Consider the following 27,067-nt stretch of genomic DNA (forward strand, 5'->3'; position numbering starts at 1 on the left):
TGCCTTACAACTCTTATAGACAACATTTTACCAGAAAACTCTTAATTTTAATATCGTTTATAGGAAGGTCAATTACATGCAATGACACCATTTGGTCACCAGGGGTTTCCTGACACCCCCCCCCCCCCAACTCCGCATACGCTAAAGCTACATTGCATATTCTTTTTTGCCAAGATAATAAAAAATTCTTACCATGTGTTTCAAGATAAGAAAGCCTGGAGAGCACACCAGTGAGTAGGGGTGGGTGCAGCACATCACATGAGTGACACAACCAAAAACTGGTACAATGCAGGCTAGCTACACATACAATCAGAAAATGTCACACATTGTGAACATTTGGCGGAAGCTATGGCGAATTTTCATCTCGTCAGACGAAAACATGCATTCGTCACGTTGTGTTTTAGTCTCTCAAGACACATTGTTAGTTCATTCTCGTCTTTGTTGACCAAAACAAGTTATACATTAGTTATGCGACAATTACAGCTTTTTTAAGTAGTGACCTGTCAAAATCCATGTAAGGTATCCTCCGCGAGTTCTGTGTTTAGCTCAAAGGATATCGTGAAGCAAGCTGGAAGTTGTGAACCTTCACCCATCATCTTGGTATGTTGAATTTTTGCACTTCTACCTTTTGGAGCAATAATCAATTGCTCTTCTATCATAGACTTCATAATATATTGACGGGACACGGGGCACTGACACTGCATCAAGAGGTGTTATTCGCAAACACGCACACAGCGAGCTAACGCCGGATTTAGGTTGAAAAAGTATGAAAGCTGTATCACATACAAACAAGAAGGAGTGTCTCAGGAGTGATTTGAGGATTCAAGGTAATTATTATATTTTTCGTACCATGCATGCATTTTGAAACTTGAAAAAATCAGTGGGAAAAATTAGCCGCTACACCATTGCCGTTCTACTTCGCAATATTTACGTAAAATGAATGCTAAAGCCCGTTTTTTTGCTTTAAACCAAGAATCGAGACTGTTTTACGTCCATATCTATAAAGAATTCAGGGATTTGCGCATTTATGCACAACAATTTTCATCGTAAAAAGCTCTTTGTTGTGACATGGCAGCGCCACATTGGCCAAATGACCAACATCACATTTGACGTATGTCAAGTTAAAAAATATCAAAAATAGATCCTTAGGTAGACATTTGTAAAATTACCCAGAAAAGAGAAGACACTCAGTTTTCTTGGCCAAGGAGAGCAAAAGAGTGACTAATGCCAGTCACCAAAATTGATCTAAAGAAAAAAAATCCTCCTTGGTATTTTATTTAGGGGTTTGTCCTAAAAAAAAAAAAATGGATGCCGCCCTGAGGGAGGGGAGAGCAAGCTGGAGACACCCATGTGGTTTTCGATTGGATATGTGTGTGCATGTAGATGGAACTAAGTATATACACATGTGTAAGCAAGGGCTCATGTAAACAGTCAAAACAATCATGTAAACAGTCAAAATGACCCAGACACTTCAGTTATGCAGCGCTGCGGCCATGGAAGATGTCCTCGGATGGAAAATTGTCCTCGAGGGTCTAGACGAAAGTCCAGACGCCTGCTGAAGATGCCTCGGAAGGTCAAGGAGCAATTCTTATGTAAAATTAATGCTAACTGGGCTGGCTGTTTTTTGCTTCTAACCAAGAACCGAGACCGTTTAACGTCCATAGCTATAACGAATTCAGGTATTTAAGCATTTATTCACAAGAATTTCATCGTAAAAAGCTCTTTGTTGTAACAAGGCGGTACCACATTGGCTAAAAGACCAGCATCACATTCGACATATTTACCGGTACATAAAATAAATGCTAACTGCGCGGTTTTTTGCTTTTAACCAAGAATCGAGACTGTTTTATGTTCATATCCATAAAGAATTCAGGGATTGAAGCATTTATTCACAAGAATTTTCATCGTAAAAAGCTTTATGTTGTGACAAGGCGGCACCACATCGGCTAAAAGACTAGCATCACATATTTACGTAAAATAAATGCTAACTGCCCGGTTTTTTTATTTTAACCAAGAACGGAGACTGTTTTACTTCCATATCTATAAAGAATTCAGGGATTGAAGCATTTATTCACAAGAATATTCATCGTAAAAAGCTCTTTGTTGTGATAAGGGGGCGCCACATTGGCTAAAAGACTAGCATCACATTTGACATATTTGCGTAAAATAAATGCTAACTGCCCGTTATTAAGCTTTTATCCAAGAATCGAGACTTTTTTACGTCCATATCTATAAAGAATTCAGGGATTGAAGCATTTATTCACAAGAATTTTCATCGTAAAAAGCTTTTTGTTTTGACAAGGCGGCGCCACATTGGCTAAAAGACTAGCATCACATTCGACATATTTACGTAAAATAAATGCCAACTGCCCGTTTTTTGCTTTTAACCAAGAATCGAGACTGTTTTACGTTCATATCTATAAAGAATTCAGGGATTTAACCATTTATTCAAAAGAATTTTCGTCGTAAAACCCTCTTTGTGGTGATAAGGTGGCGCCACATTGGCTAAAAGACTAGCATCACATTCGACATATATACGTAAAATAAAGCTAACTGCCCGTTATTTGTTTTTAACCAACAATTGAGACGGTTTCACGTCCATATCTAAAAAGAATTCAGGGATTCAAGCATTTATTCACAAGAATTTTGATCGTGAAAGCTCTTTGTCTGTGTTTCCACTCATTCAACTTTGACGGAGATAGGTCCTGTCTATATATTATTTAGTCTGTGCTTTTATATTGGATGTGGTTGACCTGTACTACTTAATTCACGTTTTAAGGTGATGTTTTAGCATGCAATAGGCATTCTTGATTATGTCATTAGCCTGCCGCTTCTTTCTGTTCAAGTGCCTATGTGTGTGCATCTACAATGAGCTAGCGCCAAGCTAACAAAAAGTGTGTGCTATGTGTCTGTGGCCCAAGAGTGAGTAGGAAGTTAAAGCTCGGGTGCTATTCCAGTCTCATCAATGCAGCTTTCATTCTCCTCCGCCGGACCGAGATGGAAGTCGTACAAAAGGAGCGCTGGTACTTCATGGTACTTGTCTTCCTCCCTTTTCTTAAAGGTAGGGAGCAAATTTGTTATATTTTGTGGTTTTCATTACAGTATCTATGGAGTAATTTGGTGTTATGACTAAAACTATGCATTTCATTTGAATTTTGTGGAAATTTTGTTATTCTCTTTTCATGGTAATTCACTTGCATGAACATTTTAGTTTTATTGTAATTTGTTAGAATTAATATAGTGGGTAGTCTGGATAAAACTGTGCTACCACTATTGAACTTTTGCTAATTTGCCAACTCCTTTACATTACTCAAAGCTAGTTGTGTTTTTAGTCCTACTCAACTGAGGGAAAACACTCTTATTTTTTATGTCATATCAGTAAATGTGAATTTGATTCCAGATATGTGTAAACTGCGGATTTGAATGTAGAAGAATTTGTTGTTTGTGTCTTGTCAATTAAAGTCAAATGAGGCGCACTACTCAATTACAACCAGCAGAGGAACTGTTCACAATTCACAAATTTACCTATTGGTTAATATTTTGGGGGGGAATGGGGGACCCAACCTCTCTTTTGTGCTTAAAAAATGTAGGTAGAAATTTCATTTAGTCAGGACATCGCCCTGTCTAATTAGAAAATAGTGCTTTGATTTCTTCTAGCAACTATCAGCAATTATATACCTTAAAGTAAAGTGTCAAATGCTTGCAGAGTTTTTGCTATTCAATACAGGGCTTGGTCACTGTCACCATTAAATAATCTTTGAGAACTGTATGATCTTAAGAAAAAAACAAAATGACATCAACTCGTTAATGCTCTAGCTCCACCCTTGATGGTCATTCATTGAAATCTGTGCTCGCCATTGACTATTCATCACAATGTAAATATCTCCCAAGCTTGTAAACAATCTGGGAGCGTTTTCAAATAATTTACAGAAATGCATCCTGTTCTTTAAAATACAGAGTCACGTTTCTAACCTTACTAAAGTTGTTATCTTTTTAATGCCAAAAAAAAGGTATTTGTGCAGATACTGTCCCGGAGATCGAGACAGTCACGATCCACCTACAGGAGGGGATGGTCCTGGATTGCTTGTGCCCCTGGGATGGAAACCTCACTATGGTGTCATGGACCAAAGACCCAGACACTAATTCCATAGCTGTGTTTCACCCGGAGTTCGGTGTAGCCACAACTTACCATTACCGGGAGCGGATTGAGTTCTTGAGAACCACACCTATGGACGGAAGCATTTCTATGAAGAACGTTACGCACCAGGACATTGGGGTTTATCACTGCTCTGTCCAGACATTTCCGCAAGGCCCCTGGATCAGGAATATTCAGGTGGAGGATTTAGGTAAGTGTTGAACGCATTTATTACTTGAACGAGGTATTTTCTAATCACAACTTTTTTGCACGCGAATTGAAGTAACTTAATTTTGAGGATCTGCCAATCCTGAATGCAGATCCTAATACCTTGGAACATAGGCGGAATTTGACTTTTGTGGGAGAAAGGGGGAAATTTGAGCAGTGATGTTTTGGGGCTGTCGTTGGGCAAAACGGACTTTCAACTTCCTCCACAGATTTTCTATAGGGTTGAGATCTGGAGACTGGCTAGGCCACTCCAGGACCTTGAAATGCTTCTTACGAAGCCACTACTTTGTTGCCCTGGCTGTGTGTTTGAGATCATTGTCATGCTGAAAGACCCAGCCATGTCTCATCTGCAATGCCCTTGCTGATGGAAGCAGATTTTCACTCAAAATCTCTCGATACATGGCCCCATTCATTCTTTCCTTTACACAGATCAGTCGTCCTGGTCCCTTTGCAAAAAAAAAAACAGCCCCAAAGCATGATGTTTCCACTCCCATGCTTCACAGTGGGTATGGTGTTCTTCGGATGCAATTCAGTATTCTTTCTCCTCTAAACACGAGAACCTGTGTTTCTACCAAAAAGTTCTATTTTGGTTTCATCTGACCATAACACATTCTCCCAGTCCTCTTTTGGATCATCCAAATGCTCTCTAGCGAACCGCAGACGGGCCTAGACGTGTACTTTCTTCAGCAGGGATCTTCAGCAGGGGGACACGTCTGGCAGTGCAGGATTTGAGTCCCTGGCGGCGCATTGCGTTACTGATATTAGCCTTTGTTACTGTGGTCCCAGCTCTTTGTGGGTCATTCACTAGGTCCCCCCGTGTGGTTCTGGGATTTTTGCTCACCGGTCTTGTTGTCATTTTGACGCCACGGGGTGAGATCTTGCATGGAGCCCCAGATCGAGGGAGATTATCAGTGGTCTTGTATGTCTTCAATTTTCTAATAATTGCTCCCACAGTTGATTTCTTTACACCAAGCGTTTTACCTATTGCAGATTCAGTCTTCCCAGCCTGGTGCAGGTCTACAATTTTGTCTCTTGTTTCCTTCGACAGCTCTTTGGTCTTGGCCATAGTGGAGTTTGGAGTGTGACTGACTGAGGTTGTGGACAGGTATCTTTTATACCGATAATGAGTTAAAACAGGTGCCATTAATACAGGTAAAGAGTGGAGCCTCGTTAGACCTCTTTAGAAGAAGTTAGACCTCTTTGACAGCCAGAAATCTTGCTTGTTTGGGGGTGACCAAATACTTATTTTCCACTCTATTTTGGAAATAAATTCTTTAAAAATCAAGCAATGTTATTTTCAGGTTTTTTTCCCACATTGTCTCGCATGGTTGAGGTTTACCCATGTTGACAATTACAGGCCTCTCTAATCTTTTCAAGTAGAAGAACTTGCACTATTGGTGGTTGACTACCGGTAAATATTTATTTGCCCCACTGTATGCTCAGTTAGTAGGGTAAGGGTCTCTAAGGTGCTAGCCACAAGATCCATTCGAAAAATAATTTTGACCCATTATGAAATACGTTTAGGATTCTTGTTCAATTCATTCATTTTTGTTTATTTTATTGCTTTACAACTTATATAGAAAGTTTACAGACTAAGTCTTTATTTTAAATTTCATATACTGTATAAATGGCATCGGCGGGGTCTTAAAAAGTAAAAAAAAAAAATTCCGGTATTTGGATCGAGTACTCTGTATCTGCAGATTTTAAGAATCAGGTGATTCGGACCCGGGTGCAAAAATATGTGATCGGGACATCGCTAGTTTTGGGACCCCTTACTTATAGACTCAAATACAGGCAATGGGTATTACTGACATCATGAGGAAAGACTATCTGCGATACTCACATTTGATTGGCTAAAATGGTCATATTATGCACTTCCTGGAACTATGCGATAGTATTTAATTTTTTTTCCCCACTATTACACATCAGAAAATTTGTTTTTTTCCCCTGCTATTCACATAATAAAATTTTATACAGTTCGTGTAAAACTGAAGTAGTTCACTTCTAAATAAAAATAAATTGGTACATTACAACTCAATCATTTTCACATGATTATGACCCTATGAAAATGATCGAGCTTGATTTTCGATCACATGGGTGCATTTGGTTCACCTTTGATAAGCTGCTTTCGTGTGAACGCAGATGAGCCTCCCGAAGAAGACAAAGAGGACAGCGTTGAAGCCATGGAGGTAGACACGTATATGACAGCGGAACCCAGCGGCAACCTAACGGTTGAGTGCAAGCACGACCGAAACGACACGACCGTCCATCAGGCCGTCGTGGAGCACATGGCGCCCGGTCAAGCGTGGGTCATCATCGGCATATGCAAGCGGGTGGAGGGCGGCGTGCTGATTGAAGACTACAGCGACCGTGGTCAGGTCAACTGCCAAGAGAACCTGGATGTTAGTCTGGAACTGAGTCCTGTTACGCAGGAAGATGGCGGCGTCTACCGCTGCAGCTACAGCACGGACGCCGGCTTGCAGACCAACACCGTCTTGGTCACAGTGCCAAAAGGTTGCAATTCTCACATTTTCTACCATTCAGATTTCATAGTGCTTGATCAAAAGTGCCATATTGCTGATTGAATCGGGAAAAATAACTTGTGTTTATGTGTTTAGCTTTGATTACACTGCCTGACCCACAAAATGCTCACACTAATATTTGGTTGGACTCCTTATAGCTTTGATTACAGCATGCATTCACAATGGGATTGTTTCAATAAGCTGCAATATCACAAGATTTATTTTTCACCAAAATCTTGCAGTGATGATGGTAGAGTCGGACTGCTGTGTAAATTTATCTCCAGCACACCCCAAAAATTCTCAATAGGGTTAAAGTCTGTGAAAATGATGTCTCCCTGAACCAGTCCTTTACAATCCATTCCCCAAAAAATTGGGGCTAAGCAGTAGAGGTGTGCACCGGCACTGCCCTCACGATTCAATTCGATTACGATTCAGCAATGCATCGCGATGCATTAAAGCCTGGGATGCATTAAAATTCTAAAGCAAAGCATATTTTTCGTGAATCATGAGGCAACACAAGCGGTCAGACATTAAACAACTTTTTATCGGCCTTTAGTGTCACTCCTGGTTGAAGTCAAATGAAAATACTTTCAGATATTTATATTAATAAAAAACAAAAAACAGATCACAGCATTTAATTAGTGCTTTGAATGAGACCAGGGTTTTCTCTTTTTACACACATTAGCAGCCTTTTACACAGTGCAACATCTGAACTCCTGTGCAAAATCAGTAATAACAGTCACTGTATTTTAGTCACAACGACCCATCAATAAAAATATTCAAGTAAATATTAAAGAAAACGACAAAGAAAATATTGTAGTGCAGCAGCATCTTTATCGCAATATCAATCCAGGGATCAGTTAAGTTGCGAACAAAAAAATCACCTAACTGCAATGTAGAACAAAAGTAAAATGTAGGCTTAGCCCACTATATCTGTGTAATAGAGGTTAGATCGGGGCTAAAAAATCCAGCCCGACCCGACACGGCCCGCTGGTATTAAAGCCCGACCCGGCCCGAGCCTGATCAGTTAACTAGATTTGCAGGCCCAGCCCGAAAAACCCTATTTTTTTTGTGTGTGTGTGTGGAGTTACGTGAAAAAAAACCCCCCGCAGCAGCAGCAATTTATTTTCATTTCTTCGAGTTGGCAGAAAAATCGCAAGTTTTCTTAATGTTTAAATAGTCTACATATTTTTATGATCATTATCAAAGCATTTACACAACGAAATAATGCTGGGAAAGTTTAATATAAAAAAAATACACCTTGGGTTTTGCAGACACACAGAGGAGAAGATTCAAAAGGATCACATTTCTGTTGCCTTTGTGTGCATAAGTAAAAGTGTGCTTCGTAACGAATTCTCAGTTGGCAGAAAAAAAACGCAAGTTTTCTTAAATGTTTAAATAGTCTACATATTTTTATGATCATTATAAAAGCATTTACACAACGAAATAACGCTGGGAAAGTTTAATATAAAAAAAAAACACCTTGGGTTTTGCAGACACACAGAGAAGATTCAAAAGGATCACATTTCTGTTGCCTTTGTGTGCATAAATAAAAGTGTCTTTCGTAATGAATTCTCAGTTGGCAGAAAAAAATGCAAGTTTTCTTAATGTTTAAATAGTCTACATATTTTTATGATCATTATAAAAGCATTTACACAACGAAATAACGCTGGGAAAGTTTAATATAATAAAAAACATGTGGGCCACGGCGTTCATGTGCGTGCACAAGCAAATGCACAATACAGAGAGCCTGCTCGTGGTTTTATCCCTTTTTTTTATTTATTTTATTTTTTTTTTTTTTAAATAATTTATTAGTCCGGCGCGGCGGCCCGACCCGACCCAAACGTGAATGAATGCTTAACATAATTTCGGGTCGGGCCCAAAATGTTAATCGGGTTCAGGCACAAGATCTAACCTCTAAGAGATAGGACATAACATAACAATGGCTGAAGCGGAGAAAGAGGGAGCGCGAAAGATTATTGATGCACCTAAGACATTGAAAGCAGACATCTGGAAACATTTTGGCTTCTACGAGGTTGGTGGGAAACTTGACCAGAGTTATGCAGTGTGTAAAAACTGAAACATTAGAATAATAATACAAATGGGGAAACCAAATAAGTTGCATCACCGCAATTGCGCAGGGAAGATGTTTGAACGTACTTATATATTTTAAAATGCGCTGAATCGATTCGGCTTGTTGCCCGCATCAAATCGAATCGTCCATGCCCCGCATCGGAATGCATCGCCGCATCGATTATTGTTGACACCACTACTAAGCAGTGTATCTTTGTAGTATGCAGTATTTCTCACTTTTGACCAGTGTTGAATGTCCTGTCATTTTCAGGTGGCTTCAACTTCTCTATGTTCATGATGTATGTCTACTTGGCGATTGCAACTGCTGGACTAATTTTACTGACCGTCCTTCTCATCGTCCTCTTGAGGCGCAGGTAAGAGTAGACAGCATATTAGCGGTGGGCAAAAAATGGACTGCAGTCCATGTAAAGTGAATATAAAATGTCTATTTAATAAAAAATGACACACCACAGAGTGTTTGTTAACAAGCCTAATATATATGCTTATCGGAGTTTATCAAACACCACAGGAAGAAGAACAGACGAGAAAATAGCAGGACTAAGCTGCACCCAACTTACCCTCCGGTAAGCTCTACACTGCAAAAAGAATTTGTGTCTAGTTTTTCATTTAAAAAGTACGTCAGTAAGAAATAAAGGCTTATTTTGAGAGACGTTTTACTTGTTCCATTGGCTGATATTTACTTGTTATAAGCAAAAAGTAACTTTTAGTAAAAGTACATTTTTCTAGTGTATTATGCAGACAATTGGACTCAAGTCACTGGGACTCGGACTTGAGTTGACTAAAGTCGCTAATTTGACAACTCAAAATTCGACTAGGATTTGCCTCATGAGCTGGGAGTAGGGCTGCAACTAATGATTATTTTTTATAGTTGCTTAATCTGACAATTAATTCAACTTCTGTATTGGCCCGAATATAAGACTGTTTTTTGCTTTGAAATAAGACTGAAAAAGTGGGAGTCGTCTTATATTCAGGGTCTAGACATTATACCCATTCATGACGCTAGATGGCGCCAGATATCATTGAAGCGAATGCTGAACTTGAGGAGTAATGCATGTTCTATCATGACAGATCTCAGCTACTCTCAAGTTAAACCAGTTTGCATTATTTTATTGCAATGTTTTTCCTTATTCAGATTTGTTTCAAGACTACAGTTACAGTTAGACCTCACTTTGATGGTTCATGCAGTTATTGCAATTTTGTTGTTTTATCACAATAGATTGGTTATTTACATTTCAAAAACCAGAAGCCATTCATTTACGAATGTGATTGCACTTTAGTTTACATATTCAAATGTTCAGATATTAAGATTTGAGTGAGGCAAAATAACATGCTTTTTCTCTCAAATATATTGTTATAATCATTTGTTTCAGATGTACTGTAATTATTTTCTGTATAAAAATTAATTTGGTGTTCAAAAAGTATTTATTTCAAACTTGAGTCTTGAAAAAGAGGAGGTCGTCTTATAATCAGGGCCGTCTTATATTCGGGCCAATACGGTAATTCAACGATTAATTGGATAAATGTCACTTTTTTCATTTACTCATCTCTGACGGAGGCATACTCGTTCTAGCAACACGAAAGAGAATCTATAGTGCTGGCCAAACATATTGGCACCCCAGCAATTCTGTCAGATAATGCTCAATTTCTCCCAGAAAATGATTGCAATTACAAATGCTTTGGTAGTAGTATCTTCATCGATTTTGCTTGCGATGAAAAAACACAAAAGAGAATGAAAAAAAAAAAAAACATCATTTTACACAAAACTCCTAAAATGGGCCGGACAAAAGTATTGGCACTCTTAGCCTAATACTTGGTAGCACAACCTTTAGACAAAATAACGGCGAACAACCACTTCTGGTATCCATCAATGAGATTCTTACAATGCTTTGCTGGAATTTTAGATAATTGTTCTTTGGCCAACGGCTCCAGTTCTCGGAGATTTGAAGGGTGCCTTCTCCAAACTGCCATTTTCGGATCTCTCCACAGGTGTTCTATGAGATTCAGGTCTGGACTCATTGCTGGCCACTTTAGATGTCTCCAGTACTTTCTCTCAAACCATTTTCTAGTGCTTTTTGAAGTGTGTTTTGGGTCATTGTCCTGCTGGAAAACCCATGACTTCTGAGGGAGACCCAGCTTTCTCTGACTATGCCCTTCATTATGCTGCAAAATTTGTTGGTAGTCTTTAGACTTCGTATTGCCATGCACACAGTCAAGCAATCCAGTGCCAGAGGAAGCAAAGCAACCCCAAAACATCACAAAACCTCTGCCATGATTGACTGTAGGGACCGTGTTCTTTTCTTTGAAGGCCTTGTTTTTTTCCTGTAAGCTCAATGTTGATGCCTTTTCCCAAAAAGCTCTACTTTTGTTTCATCTGACCAGAGAATATACTTCGAAAACGTTTTTGGCTTTCTCAGGTAAGTTTTGGCAAACTCCAGCCTGACTTTTTTATGTCTCTGGGTCAGAAGTGGGGTCTTCCTGGGTATCTGACCATAGAGTCCCTTTTCATTCAGACGCCGACGGATAGTACGGGATGACACTGTTGCAGCTTGAATTTGGATGTTAATCCAGGTTCTTTAACCACCATCCGCACAAACTTTCGTTGAAATCGCTCGTCAATTTTTCTTTTCCGTCCACATCTAGGGAGGTTTGCCACAGTGCCATGGGGTGTGGAACCCACCTACCACCCTATTACTGTGGCTGCCAGGTCCCTGACTGGCAGCCATGACCCAGCACCATGATGGCATTGTGTGGGGAGGGTAGTGCAGTGCAAATAGGAGAGCTCGGCTTGGGGCAGTGGGACGCTGCACGGAGCCGCCCGTCCCACTGCCCCTTGCTGGAGCTATAAGATATAAGTCCAAGTAGGTGAAACCCGCACGTTAGTGTTTTGTTTTTACATTGACAGTAAGGTTTCCCTCAGAGATAAACCTGCTCTGTGGGTGAGCTGTGGAACAATGGTGAAAGCCTTGACTAACCTGTGTCTCGACTTGACTCGACTCAACAGGTAAAACTCGGGACTTACTCGTGACTCAGATCATAGTGACTCGTGCAGTTGTCTGCTATAATGTCTCCTAGGGTTTGTCTAACAATCTTCATATGGTACCTTAATTGAATGCCTAACATCGATAAGACTGTATAATGATCAAGGATGTTGTTTGTTGCACATTCATAGACTTCATAATGTATTGAGTCATGGGGGCCTATCTCCGTCAAAGCTGACCGAGTGGAAACGCAGACAAAGAGCTTTTACCCTTGAAAATTCTTGTGAATAAATGCTTAAATTCCTGAATTCTAAATAGATATGGACATAAAACAGTCTCAAATTTTTGGTTAAAAACAAATAGATATGGACATAAAACAGTCTCAAATTTTTGGTTAAAAACAAAAAACCTGTGCAGTTAGCATTTATTTTACGTAAATATTGCGAACTATGATGCTAGTCAGTAAGCAAATTAACGGCCGCAATATGTAAACAAAGAGCTTTTTCCGTTGACAATTCTTGTGAATAAATGCTTAAATCCTTGAATTCTTCATAAATATGGACTAAAAAGAGTCTGGATTCTTGGTTAAAAGCAAAAAAAAAAAAAAAAAAAAACGTGCAGTTATCATTTCTTTTACGAACATATTGCGAACTATGATGCTAGTCATTAAGCAAATTTGCGGCCGCCATATGTAAACAAAGAGCTTTTTCCCTTGAAAATGCTTGTGAATAAATGCTTTAATCCTTGAATCCCTCATAGATATGGACGTAAAACAGTCTCGATTTTTGGTTAAAAGCAAAAAAAAAAAAAAAGTGCAGTTAGCATTTATTTTACGTAAATATTGCGAGCTATGATGCTAGTCAGTAAGCAAATTTGCAACCGCCAAATGTAAACAAAGAGCTTTTTCCGTTGAAAATTCTGCTGAATAAATGCTTGAATCATTGAATTCTTCATAGATATGGATGTAAAACAGTCTCGATTCTTGGTTAAAAGCAAAAAAAAAAAAAAAAAAAGTGCAGTTAGCGTTTATTTTACGTAAATATTGCGAATTATGCTAGTCAGTAAGCAAATTTGCAACCGCCATATGTAAACAAAGAGCTTCCGTTGAAAATTCTTGTGAATAAATGCCTAAATCCCTTAATTCTCTATGGCTATGGAAGTAAAACAGTCTCGATTCTTTGTTAAAAGAGCGAAAAACCGGGCAGTTAGCATTTATTCTACATAAATATTGCGAAGTATAATGCCAATGCTGTAGCGGCTAATTTCGTTTCAGCGTTTCAAAATGCATGCATGGTACGAAAATTATAATAATTATCTTGAATCCTCGAACAAATCACTCCTGAGACAATCCTTCCTGTTTGTACGCGGTACAGCTTTGGTACTTTTTCGATCGAAATCTGGCATTGGATCCCTGCATGTGTTGACTAACTGCGACCGACTTGCGCAGTGGCTGACGGATGTGACCCGTCAATACAATTATGAAGTCTATGACACATCACTACACAGCTCTATCGGAACTTTTTACTGTTCAATTTTGCCATATTTGGCCAATAACTTGCTGCTTGGCAGAATTCGTCGAGGATTCATTTTAATGGGGCACGGACGTTAAATAACGTGACATAGCGAGGCCTCCATCAATTCTCTTATTTCCCTAGAGTTGGCGGCGGTGGTGGGCGAACGAGATTTGCGGACAAGTCTACTGAGACGTGGACTACGTGGAATGACACCACCATCTTAGCAGTTCTTTTCGCCCTTTCATCGTGATCAATATCATGAAGAGAATTCGCCTGTGCATTTTTAAGGGTGTGTATTGTTGTCCAAATCAAAAAAATAAAAAACTTGAGTGACACTACTGCTACATGAGAGTTCAACATTCAAGTTTATTACCTGTCATCAAAAAACATATTTACATTGAGTGAAAACCGCGACATAATGAAAGTGCTATTGATGTATTTTGATCACACATTAAAACCAACATGACATCTATAGATTTTCATAAATAAAATGCGCACACAGAGTGACACATGGGGGGGAGCTGTGCAACGATTAAGTGCTTGTACATTTCCATCAAGTCCTACAGGCTTTGTTTCTACACAAACTAAATGATAACATTCAAATAAATTGCCACCAGAGGACGTTGAAAATCTTGATAACATTTCGTCAGTTCTGGATTTTGCACAAAAATACATGATTTGCCAGCGTGAGCAGTACAAGCCAGACAGTGCTAACTTTCGTGAATACCAGAGGTGGGTAGAGTAGCCAAAACTTGCATTTCACAAAAATCATACATCAAAAGTTTCAGGAAGGTAAGGGGCATAAAGGTTGTAGACAGAATTTGACAAAAACCTACGGTTCCCCCCAAAATTTGCCAAAAACTTGTTTATAGTGGGATGCCATTGCCATATATGTCGTTCCATTCATTTCAATTGGCCAAAATTTCCACTTTTATTTTCAATGGTAAAAAAATGTGGGTGGTTGTGACTTTTGACCAAAAACTTGCCATTACAGCCCTTCAACTGGCACCCAAGTAAGTCGATGCCATTGACGGCCATGTACGCCCTTGCCAATGACGGCTATGTACATCGATGCCATTGACAGGCATGTATCTCCATTCTATAGATGCCAATGTACTTGGATTCCATTGACGGCCATGTACGTTCATGCCATTGACAGCCATGTACGTCCTTACCAATGACTGCCATGTACGTCCAAGCCATTGACAGCCATGTATATCCATACCATTGACACCAATGTATGTCCATGCCGTTGACGGCCATGTACGTCCTTGCAATTGACACCAATGTACGTCCATGCCATTGACACCCATTTACGTCCTTGCGATTGATGGCCATGTACGTCCATGCCATTGACGGCCATGTATCTCAATTCTATTGATGCCAATGTACTTGGATTCCATTAACAGCCATGTACATCCATGCCGTTGACACCAATGTAGGTCCATGCCATTTACGGCCATGTACGTCCTTGCCATTGAATGCCATGTACATCCATGTCATTGACGGCCATATGCAGTATGTTCATTCTATTGATGCCAATGTACTTGGATTCCATTGATGCCAATGTATTTGGATTCCATTTACGGCCATGTACGTCCATGCCATTGACGGCCATGTACGTCCTTACCAATGACGTCCATGCCATTGAAAGACATGTATCTCGATTCTATTGAAGCCACTGTACTTGTATTCTATTGACAGCCATGTACATCCATGCCATGCCATTGACGGTCATGTATGTCCTTGCCATTGATGGCCATGTACATCCATGCCATTGACGGCCATATACAGTATTTCGATTCTATTGATGCCTATGTACTTGGACTCCATTGGATGCCATTGACAGCCATGTGCATCCAAATATCAATGTATCTGTGTGTGTAGTTTGTATCTCAATTCTATGGATGCCAATGTACTTAGATTCCATTGACGGCCACGTACGTCCATGCCATTGACAGCCATGTACGTCCTTACCAATGACGGCCATGTACGTACATGCTATTGAAAGCCATGTATCTGGATTCTATAGATGCCAATGTACTTGTATTCCCATGACAGCCATGTACATCCATGCCATTGACACCAATGTACTTCCATGCCATTGACACCAATGTACATCCATGCCATTGACAACCGTGTACGTCCTTGCCATTGATGGCCAAGTACATCCATGCCATTGACGGCCACATACAGTATTTTGATTCTATTGATGCCAATGTACTTGGATTCCATTGGATGCCATTGATGGCCATGTACATCCAAATATCAACGGGAAATGACCCTGAAATGTCCCCAAATCAACAGGAAGTGACCTAAAATCAGCAGGACGTGACCCTAAGGGGTTCATCTGCAAAAGCTGAGCTACCACCGCAATTTCTACAGAAATTGCATTTCCTAGTTATTATTATGCTGTGCAGTGCAACATTACCATATTAGGCACCAAAAATACCAAAAAATCATCAAATTCAGACTACAAAAATGAAAAGTGCCCTCACGTGGACCATGAAATTAAAACGACCATATCTCCGGTTTTACAATGTCTATTGGGGCCAAATAAAAACTGGGAGAGAGCTTGAAATCCGTGCTTTCAAGTAACGTTGGCTTTATGTTCAATTAGTTGTTGTTGTTTTTTACGGCGCTTTAATGATGCCACGTGATTGAACAGGCTGGCGTAATCATGTGAGGTCATGTGACTGTATTGTAATGTCTGATTGGTATCATGGAGTCGTGATTATTATTGCGACGTCCCATTGGTGAAGCTGGTAGAGCAAATGTGCTGGCAAAAATAAAGTAAATTCTAATGTATAGAATGAAGAAGAAAAATTTTACAACTCTAGGGTAGCCCAAAGTAGCGTCTCCTCTTCACAAATCAAGTAAAAAGTATGTTGTGGTAAACTATATGAAGTACATGTTCTCAAAAAGTTACTCAAGTAAATGTAACTGAGTAAATGCATTACTACCCACCTCTGGTGAATACTATAATAAACCACAACAACGTTACAAGAGGTCTCAGTGGGTCTGAAGGCACTTCTTACATGAGGACCGAAAATGGAAAGAAGAGGGAGTGGGGAGCAAATCAATAATATTCATTTAAAGCCGGTCGGTCGCACAGTTTTATTTTTAATAGCCTGCCTTGTTAAGTTACATTTTTATTATTGTGTTGACTTTCTGTATTGATTGGTACTTGATTTGTTACATTCAGTTTGGGGGGAAAAAGTGAGTAAAACTGAATGTACATTAATGTTTTTTCATGTAATATCTTAATCTGTGTGAAAAACTACATTTACTGACAAAATTACATTGAGGATACAAATGGGAAAGTTGCAATCAATATCTAGTTAGTTTTTCGAATATTTTGACCCTAAGTTTCCTCTATTAGGAAACACCTTCAACTAAGGGGAGGACAAATCGTCAAATTTCATAGTTAAATTAAATAGAATAAAAGAATTTCTTTTAAATGTACTTAAATATGAAATATTTTATTTACCATATTGTTCGGACTCTAAGTCGCACCAGCCAAAAAAATGCCCAATGAAGAGGGGAAAAAACATATACAGGTAATCCCTGCGTTACGAACGAGTTTTTACGCTTACCCGATTTTGCGTGTAAATCAGAATTAATCCTTTAAAAACATAACTTTTCAAAAATTCCAAAAGTATTTTTTGTTTAATAATGGAGGATACACTGCCCTCTGGTGGCATTGTGGCAGCATTGGATGTGGCTGGACTATCGCCTTGGCTTCAATGACTAAGTAGGAGACTCGTCTGACAACATGGATATAGGACAGCTCCCTTTTTTCAGTTTTTTCAGCTAATATATGTTTTTGTATGCATTTGTAATTAAGTTTAGTGCCACTGTTTGTGGAGTTATTTGTGAGCGATTTGCAACAAAAATTAATATGCTAACATTCGTAGGATTTAAGCTAGCGCACTTTTTCTAGGCAAATCAGGCTAATTTAATCTACTAAATTTACATTTTGATCAGACGAGATGGACGTTTGAACACCAATTGTTTTGTGTCAGGTCTCATCAGACCATAGGACATGGTTCTGGTAACCCATGTGCTTTGTTGACATGTCTTCAGCAAACTGTTTGCGGGCTTTCTTGTGCACCGTATTCAGAAGAGGCTTCCTCCTGGGGTGACAGCCATGCACACCAATTTGATGTAGAGTGTGGCGTATGGTCTGAGCACTAGCAGGCTGACCCCCCACCTCTTAAATCTCTGCAGCAATGCTGACAGCACTCCTGTAATCAGGCATGCAAACTTGCCACCTTTCGGCGAAATTTCGCTGTTTTGAAATCAAAATGGGTCATTCTGAATCACTTAGATCCGAGGAGAAAAAAAATGGAGCGGGGGGGGGGGGGGGGGTGACTGTCAACGAGCGAGTGAAACCATTAACTTCAAAACCGTAGTCCATGCTCAAAACTACACTCTCGTCCAGGGGTCCCCATCTGCCGGTGCGCATTTGCCACCGGGCCGCACAGAAATAATTATTTAATAACGGCCGCATTCTGGCCAAATCAACAATGTGCCCCTGCTTAACACACCAATATCCCTATCTACTCTAGATATAATACTACGGGATAGATTAGAATGTCGTCATAGAAATCCATTGATTGGACTGCTAGCAGTACATCTTGTTTGTGTATATAATATATCTATGTGCGCTTGTCCTCGATAATAACGTATTACTAGGCCGCGGGCGCAGCACATTTGTTCCCGGAAATAATTAGCCCCTACACGAGCGAAGATGACTGGAAAACAGACGTCTTTGGAGATATTTTTACGGCGAAAAGGGCACCTGACGAGCCTACAACCTCGAAGACCCACGAACGGCGAAGAAGTGGATTCGTGACCCGTTTGTGAATAAACCGAGTGATTCGAGCATGTCTGTGCAACAGGAGGATATACTTGTAGATATCGCAAATGACAGCGACCTTATTAAACGTACATTTGAGACAACAACTCTACCGAGGTTCTGGATTAAAGTCATTCTGGAATATCCTGACATCGCTACGAGAGCATTGAAAACCTTGCTGCAATTTTCAATATCGTATCTTTGTGAAGCGGGCTTCTTAATTAATGCTTAACGACAAGGCGAAGTCGTTAATGGTGAGAGCGGTGTGCAGTTTTTGTGTGCAGGTGCAGGATGTATCTGTGGAGAACTTTTCTACAAGTCCTTCCATGATCAAACGTAAGTTAATATTCCTTTCTTTCAAGAAAGTTTGTGTAGCGTTTACTTTGGAATCGCCGCATTTGCGCATTTTGCGGCTATGTTTAACGTTACGCGCATGCGCAGAACCACATTGTTGCAATTTTTGATGGGTTGCAAAATTTGTCAGAACACCGGTCCGTGGAAAAAGACCCAAATAACACCAGTCCGTGGTGCAAAAAGATTGGGGACCCCTGCTCTAGTCCAATGACCTAGACCTATCACCGCCACTCTCTTCTCGTGACAACAAATGACTGACAATAGCGAGAGACGGGAAGTACAGCTGTTCTTTACTTAAGGCAAATGGGACATACTGTATCTTTTATAATTTAGATCTGGTATAACTTGCTACTTAATACGTCTTATATGTTCTGATTTCAGGATGAGCGATTTAGACTTGTATGTGTTAAATTATTATGTACTGTGTTTAATTCGAGATGTCTCTGGTTGCACTATGAAATGCACTTTTCCGCGCATGCCGTGTGTCCATGTTACTTTGTCACCTTTTTCACCCCTAACCAGTTTGCATGCCTGTGTAATGACTCACATGACATTTTGGAGGGAAAATGACAAGCAGCACTCAATTTGGACATTTAGGGATGTACGTAGTTTCTATGCGATGTACTCACTTTTGTTGCCAGGAGTTTAATATTAATGGCTATATTTTGAGTTATCTTGAGGGGAAAATAAGACTAACAGACTACTTTTCATTGTGTCAAAGTGTCATTTTATCAGTGTTGTCCCATGAAAAGATATAAATATCTGCAGAAATGCGAGGCGTGTACTCACTTTTGTGATACACTGTCGCTATTAAGTATTATTTAGATAACTATAGCTAAAAGAAAATGCTAACAAGCAACAATGATATGAAAATGTGTTAATAATTACAAACATAAGTCGCACCCTCACCCAAACTATCGAGGGGGAAAAATGCCTTAGAGTCCGAAAAATACGGTAATCAATTATATTCAACATTGTTTACTTATTTGCAAGGGCATAGGTTTGGTTTCAATATTGGTAGGGACGATATAACAGCATAACCTGCATGTACACTTTTTGCTGGGGACGGGACATTTTAAAGACCAAACAGATTGGGTGAACCTGGGTTCAGGGCAACATTTCTCACCAATATGAACCCAACTAAATAATAGGTAAATAGTTCATGCAAAATAAATCTGTAGTCTTATATGAACTTTCACACTTGCTGTGAATTGGAATGAGTTTACTCGAAAAATTCACACAGATTAATGTCACGCTAACTCTAATGCAGGTCGGACTTTCAGTAGAAAAATTAGTGGTGTGTTCCCCACCTTCACAACATTGACGCCTTTTTACATTTCTTACAGTGGCTGTTGCTAGTGGGAAAAAAATCCTAATATCCCTCGTCTTCGAAGGGGGCGGAGGAGTCATCAGTCAATCAAACATGCGTTTGAGGGGGAGAAAAAAATGGACCGGCACATTCAGCAAGTGAAAAGTCTAAACATAATATAATGAAAGTACTGTAATTTAATTAATAATGGTAGGGTCATTTTTATCCTTACAGCATATGAGTAGACAATCTAAATGACCTATATAACTGAAGCCATAATATAATTAGGGCTGCAGCTATCGAATATTTTAGTAGTTGATTAATTGATGGACTACTTAGTTCGAATAATCGGGTAAGGAACATGAAAAATTAAAACACCTGAGCTGAGCCTCAAACTGTATAATTTCTTTTTTTTTTTTTTTGAGGATCTATGTACAACAAAAGAACAACTGGCTAACTTATATAGAAAAGGTCCGCTAGCTTAAATGCTATAAAATGCGAAAAAAAAAAAAAAATTTTTTTTTACAATGCCCCTAACAAATGGTTCAGACACATATTCCCACAAAAAACTGCTAAATATACCGATGAACTAAATTAAGAATGCATTAAAAAACATGAGCTCAAACAAAAACTTACGTTGGTCTTAACAGGGAGCAGTTGGATTCAGCCATGTGAAAAGAGGCAGACCAGAGGGCAGTGTATCCACCCTCATCAGTAAAACTAATTGCAAACACTTTCAAAATAAACCATTAAAACGCCACTTTAATTAAACGAATACTCGAAGCAACAAAAAAAATTTTGTAATCGAATACTCGAGTTAATCGATTAATCGTTGCAGCACTAAATATAATGCAATTAAAGTTGCTCAAAAGTTGGTGGGGACAATTTGGGGATCCTGAAAATTTGGTAGTGTTATGTCCCTACCGTCCCTACGCAAACCTACGCCCTTGCTTATTTGTATTATGATATATCAAAAAATTTAATAAGTACATTTCAAATGAGGATTTTCAGGCTGCGTTAATGCAACAAATATTACTCTTAAACAATGTAAATGCTCTGTCATGTCCACCTCTGCCTCAGAATATGATGCAGTGCAGACTACAATCCGCTTAATAAACAAACGTGTCGATGAATATTGGGCATTCATATCTCGGAAAAATAGTGGAGTTTGATATGTCTGCTTTAATAAGGTCAACCGTGACAAAATATGTAATTCCGTTTCCTGGCAACATGTTCCGAATATTCTGAAATGAATATAAACTAAAAAAGGACCTTTAATGCGCTATTTTTGCTGTCACGCAACGTACAAAACTAGGTCGACACTATTTGAAACCCAATGGAATGACGCCGTATAATCATAGAGTTGTACACGAGAGCCTATTGTGTTTCCAGCTTTGCTCCAAGTGTTCTCAGTCAGTCGTCCACGTTTGTCATTGGAGCGGCCTCCTGTTGCAGGTGGCCGATCGGCCACTAGAGGGCGAGCGCTGCCTCCCTTCTTCTCCTGTCTCCTTTTCCGCTTCCCTTTCGGGCTCGTGGGACAAGAAGTTGGGGAAGGTCTGAGCTCGAGGGATGAACGTCATGGACAAGCTGCTCCCTGGGAGACAAAAAAGAAGGGTGTTTATTTTGGGGCCGCCTTGCTGTGGGAGCTCAGCGTGAGGTTTGTTAGTTTTTAAAAACGTATTTGTTAACTACATTTCATTGTAATTGATTGAAATTTAATAGATTTTAATGTGTTTGTTTTTACATGTGCAGTGTGTGGATTACAATTAAAAGAATATTGAAAAATAATGATTTTAATGAATTTATTATTAGTTATTTTATATTTATGTGATTAAATATGTAACCCCACAAAATCATTATTTAAAAAAATATATATATTAAAATTAATTTTATATAAACTGCCCCAAGATAATAATTTCCTCTATTATTAAACAATATCATATTTATTATTATTATTTTAACACTTTCCGAATTCCATTTTTTAACCATCTATCTACCTGGTGTAGGCAGATTTTTAAAATTTATTTTCACAAGGAAAACAAACCATTCCCCTCAATGTTTTACAGAATATCGAATCAATCTAAAAGGGAAAAAAAACAATTTGGGTAAAATCCACATATATATTTTTTGTGATCATATGGAGCCCCTAAGGGGACAAGGAAGAAGGAAAAAAAAAAGACAAAAAAGTTGACATAAAAAAAAAGGTACCCCAAAAGGGACACGAAAGATTTTTTTTCTGTCGAACCAAAAAAAAAAAAAATTTTTTTTAATTTACATTAAATCAAAAAAAAAAAAAAAAGGTTGAGGTCGCAGCAAAATAATTTTAAAAAAACAACATAATTCCGCTATTTTAAATGTGCGTCGTGCTGCTCAATTTCCGGGTAAACAATGGCAATTATGGAGCGTGTTCACCCGTGGGGCAGGTTAATTGTGTTTTACTTTGAAATAGGCCTAAAACATATAAAATATGTGTGTATATATATATATATATATATATGTATATGTATATATATATATATATATATATATATATATATATGATGACATAAGATCAATTATTGATATTAAGCATAGTTTCCAAATAAGCAGAAGACATTTGAAGCGAGTCTTTAACTCAAACGGACAGTTTCGTCGGAAAAAGTTCTGCAATTTGGCGGTCCATGTTGACTTCATTAGCAACCAATTGCTATACTCTGGAGACACAATTAGCTTACAAGATTTTTTTTATTTTTTTTTTGCTTGGATGTTAACTTTTTTTTTTTTTTTTTTTTTTTTTTTTTTGCTTCGATGTAAAAAAAAAATTTTTTTTTTTTTGCTTCGACTTCTTTTATTTTTTTTTACTTCTATTTTTTTCTGCTTAGACCGAAAGATCTGTGTCCCTTAAGGGGCACTTTTTTTTAAAGTCAACACGATGACTTTAATTAATTATCTTACCTGTACAAAAAATTCATGACTGAAAAAAAAATATTTTTACTAGTATTTTTTGTTTTTTTGTTATCAGCCACCGTGTAGTTAGGACAGTGGTGGAAATGTAACTATTACTTTTGTTTGTCAACGCATTGTGAATTGGTAGTTTCGGTTTCATGCCTGCGGCGCAATCGATAAGCCCAATTTTAAATATAACTGAGCAGTCAATGAATTTTCTAGTTCTTTCTTTAAATATTGACTCAGATTTCTGTAAATATGTATCTACAGTGGTATAAAAAAGTATCTGAACCTTTTGGAATTCCTGCATAAAATCCCCATCAAATGTGATCTGATCTTTGGCAAAATCACACAGATGTAAAAACAGTGTCTGCTTGAATTTAAACCACCCAAACATTTATAGGTTTTTATATATTAATAAAGAGAGCATGCAAACAATAACAGAAGGGGGGGAAATAAGTAAGTGAACCCTCTGCCTAAGGAGACTTAACGAGCAATTGAAACCAATTTTTACCAAACAATTTAAGTCAGGTGTCAGTATAAAACACACAGCTGGTAAGAATTGTCTTGATGAGAAGCACTGTCTGATGTGCATCATGGCTCGGTCAAAAGATCTGTCTGAAGACCTGCGATCAAGGATTGTTGATTAGTATAAAGCTGGGAAAGGGTAAACAACCATCTCTAAAAATCTGGATGTTCATCAATCGACAATGTATAGAAATAGGGAGAATATGGCACTGTTGCTTCTCTCCCAAGGAATGGCTGTCCACCAAAGATGACGCCAAGAGTTCAGCACAGAATACTCAGAGAGGTTAAAAAAAAAAAAAAAACAACCTAGAATGTCCGCTAAAGATTTACAGAAATCCTTGGCACAGTCCAATATCTCTGTACACACATCAACTATATGTAAAACTATGGCCAAGAATAGTGTTCATGGGAGGACTACACAGAGGAAGCCACAACCGTCTTGAAAAAACAAAGTTTAATGTTCGCAAAAGGGCACTTAGACACTCCACAGAAGTTGGCAAAAAAAATTTGTGGACCGATGGAACTAAAGTTGAATTGTTTGGGAGTAACACAAAGCGTCATGTGTGGAGGAAACATGGAACAGCTCACCAACATCAACACCTCATCCCCACTGTGAAGCATGGTGGAGGGTGCATCATGATTTGGGGCTGTTTTGCTAACTCAGGGCCTGGACAACTTGCAATCATTTATGGAAGAATGAATTCAAAAGTTTATCAGGATGTTTTGCTGGAAAATCTGAAGCCATCTGTCAGACAGTTGAAGCTAAAAAGAGGATGGATGCTGCAGCAAGACAGTGCTTCAAAACAGATTTAAATCAACTTCAGAATGGTTTCAGAAGAACAAAATACACGTTCTGGAGTGGCCAGGTCAAACTCCAGACTTGAACCCCACTGAGATGCTGTGGCTTGACCTAAAGAGTGATTCATGCCAGACACCCCAGAAATCTGAACTACAGCAGTTTTGAGGAGAAGAATGGGCCAAGATTAGTCCTGATCAATGTGCCAGACTGATCTGCAGCTACAGGAAGTGTCTGGTTAAAGTTATTGCTGCCAAAGGGGGGCACAAAATATTAAATATGATGGTTCACTTACTTATTTTTCCCCGTTCTGTCATCGTTTGCATACTATCCCCATTAAAATATGAAAACCTATAAATGTTTGGGTGGTTTTAGTTAAAACAGACACCCTTTTTTCATCTGTGTGATTTTGACAAATATCCTGATCATATTTGATGGTGATTTTATGCAGGATTGTGAGTAAATACATATTATATATATATTACTGGTGCACGATAATTATTGGTCCAATAATTGTCGGTCCAATAATAGGAATTATGACGTCATCCCGATAAATCCAATAACATTATTAATTGGACCGATAATATGTATTGTGCTGGCTTTACAGTTTACAGTGACTTTACACACTAGTATAGGAAAGCAGTTGACCATTTGCGGGTCATTGCTCCCACCGGCTGGTGAGAATAATTATTCGCATCTATTTTTTCTCACAGTAGTTTTTTTCACATTGCAAGATCAATCACATACACATTGCGGTGTCTAGCGGTCGCATTGACAATCGTGAATGCTTTCTGTTACGTTTCCGCCTCTGAAATATGTATTACGTGAAATAAGTATTTTATGTTTACTATAACATATGTGCACATTATGTTTACTTCTGTGGTGAAGGGTCATATGTATAAACTTAATAAGTTGTGTTATAGAAGCCAGCCAATGCTTTAGTAGCTCAAGCTAGTGTGCTATGGAATACATATAATAGTTGTGTATATAAGTGTATTTTGCAGTTTGTTGTATATTGAGGATTGAATATGTGTGTTTTTCTGTTGTAATTTCACATTATTAAGATGAGTGTCTTCCCATAAAAGCAAGAAAAGACCAAGCCTTGTGGTTTATGGAAGTGCATTCATTTTTAGCTGGCTGTCAGGCAGTGCAGAAGTGAAACGCACTGTTTTGTTCATGTCATTATGAAAAATCTGGTGAGATCAAAGGCAAATCTATGTTGAATCCAGCACTACTTATTTTTTTCTTTTTTCTAAAACCTCCAGGTGTTCAAAAACTCAGGTTGTACATCTAAAATATATATATATTTATTATCGGTTATCGATATCGGTATCGGCTTTGAGGAGCAGGAAGTTATCGATATCGGTATCGGTTTCAAAAAATGGATATCGTGCAACCCTAATATATATATATATATATATATATTAGGGCTGTCAAACGATTAAAATTTTTAATCGAGTTAATTACAGCTTAAAAATTAATTAATCGTAATTAATCGCAATTCAAACCATCTATAAAATATGCCATATTTTTCTGTAAATTATATATATATTCTGTAAAATAATTTGTTGGAATAGAAAGATATGGATAGAAAGATGGATATATACATTCAACATACGGTACATAAGGACTGTAGTGGGCATTTCACTCTACTGTCATTTAAATCTGTCTATGCTGTCCTCACTCCGAATCGTCTACTTTTTCCAAAGCTAGACAACTAGTGAACGATGCCTTAATAATCAGACTTCTTCCTTTTTCATCTGATTTATTAATAAAATGGCCTCAAACCACTGTCCTCTTTAGACCGTAGTGAAACTACACACAAAAAAGTACACAAGCATTGCATTAGCAACAACATTAGCTTAGCACGCTATACAGGTTCACTAAACATAAACAAAAAATGTCTCATACAAAAAATATAACATTTCGCTTACTAACATAATATGTACATTCTTTACAACAACCATACTTACGGACAAATCTTGTCCAAGGATCATATAAGCACAACATTACAACGTAGGCGTCAGCCCGAGACGTCGTGCAGCCATATTGAACTGGCAAGAAAGCAATAAACCATGTCGCAAAGCGACCACAAGAGTTCGCTGTTAGACAGCACAAAAAACCTTGATGTGAAACTTACCAAAAGGCAGAATACTGTCTGAGCGGGACATGAGCGTTAATTGCGTCAAATATTTTAACGTGATTAATTTAAAAAATTAATTACCGCGTGTTAACGCGATAATTTTGACAGCCCTAATACATATATATATATATATATATATATATATATATATATATATATATATATATATATATATGTACATATATACTGCCAATGGGAAAACCCATTGGCAGTGTATCAAATACTTGTTCTCCCCACTGTATATACGTATATATACTAGTGCTGCAACGATTAATCAATTGACTTGAGTATTTCAATTAGAAAATTAGAGTAGATTTAGAATTAGAGTATTTCAATTAGAAAAAAAGCTTCGAATCAAATTTTGCTTCTTCGAGGATTCGTTTAATTAGAATGCGTTGCAATGGTTTGTTTTGAAAGTCTTTGCATTCGTGTTATTGATTTGGGTGAATATACTGCCCTCTCGTGGCAACAGTGAATATGCCAGAACTCGTCTAACATCCAGCTGCCCGTGTTAAGACCAACAAAAGTAAATTTTTGTTTGAGCTAATATGTTTATGCATTCATTATTTCGTTTAGAAGTATGTTTAGCAGTTTTTTGTGGGAATATGTGTTTCAACAATATTATAATTATTATATTATTATTATGATATTATTATTATTATATTATTATAATATAACAA

General features: G+C 38.2%; 2 protein-coding genes across 3 annotated transcripts in view; one reads left to right on the forward strand and one right to left on the reverse strand.

Moving 5' to 3' along the window:
• The first annotated feature begins 476 nt into the window (after window positions 1-476).
• Window positions 477-14,468, forward strand: cd226 (CD226 molecule). 2 transcript variants are annotated; one of them, XM_057824400.1, is made up of 7 exons: window positions 477-600; window positions 2,958-3,061; window positions 4,011-4,346; window positions 6,506-6,877; window positions 9,230-9,332; window positions 9,488-9,542; window positions 13,615-14,468. In XM_057824400.1, exons 2-7 carry the CDS (start codon window positions 2,998-3,000, stop codon window positions 13,693-13,695), a joined length of 1,011 nt encoding a protein of 336 aa, XP_057680383.1. In that variant the 5' UTR covers window positions 477-600; window positions 2,958-2,997; the 3' UTR covers window positions 13,696-14,468. The 2 variants fall into 2 exon arrangements, with proteins under 2 accessions (XP_057680383.1, XP_057680384.1); XM_057824401.1 differs by lacking the exon at window positions 477-600 and having other exon boundaries at window positions 2,922-3,061; window positions 13,613-14,468.
• Window positions 14,469-17,836: 3,368 nt separating this feature from the next.
• dok6 (docking protein 6) overlaps window positions 17,837-27,067 on the reverse strand; it is a 142,385-nt gene continuing 133,154 nt past the window's right edge. Inside the window, exon 8 of the mRNA XM_057824457.1 lies at window positions 17,837-21,589. Coding sequence (XP_057680440.1) covers window positions 21,426-21,589 — 164 coding nt within the window. The 3' untranslated portion in view covers window positions 17,837-21,425. The remainder of the gene's footprint in view (window positions 21,590-27,067) is intronic.

The sequence above is a fragment of the Corythoichthys intestinalis genome, chromosome 20, assembly GCF_030265065.1.
Source record: "Corythoichthys intestinalis isolate RoL2023-P3 chromosome 20, ASM3026506v1, whole genome shotgun sequence".
Taxonomy (NCBI): Eukaryota; Metazoa; Chordata; class Actinopteri; order Syngnathiformes; family Syngnathidae; genus Corythoichthys; species Corythoichthys intestinalis.

Coding starts and splice junctions, on each gene's coding strand:
- cd226 (XM_057824400.1), top strand. CDS start 2,998: ATGGAAGTCGTACAAAAGGAGCGCTGGTACTTCATGGTACTTGTCTTC. Junction 6,878..9,229: donor CTTGGTCACAGTGCCAAAAG/GTTGCAATTCTC, acceptor TGTCATTTTCAG/GTGGCTTCAACTTCTCTATG. Junction 9,543..13,614: donor TGCACCCAACTTACCCTCCG/GTAAGCTCTACA, acceptor ATTTCCCTAGAG/TTGGCGGCGGTGGTGGGCGA.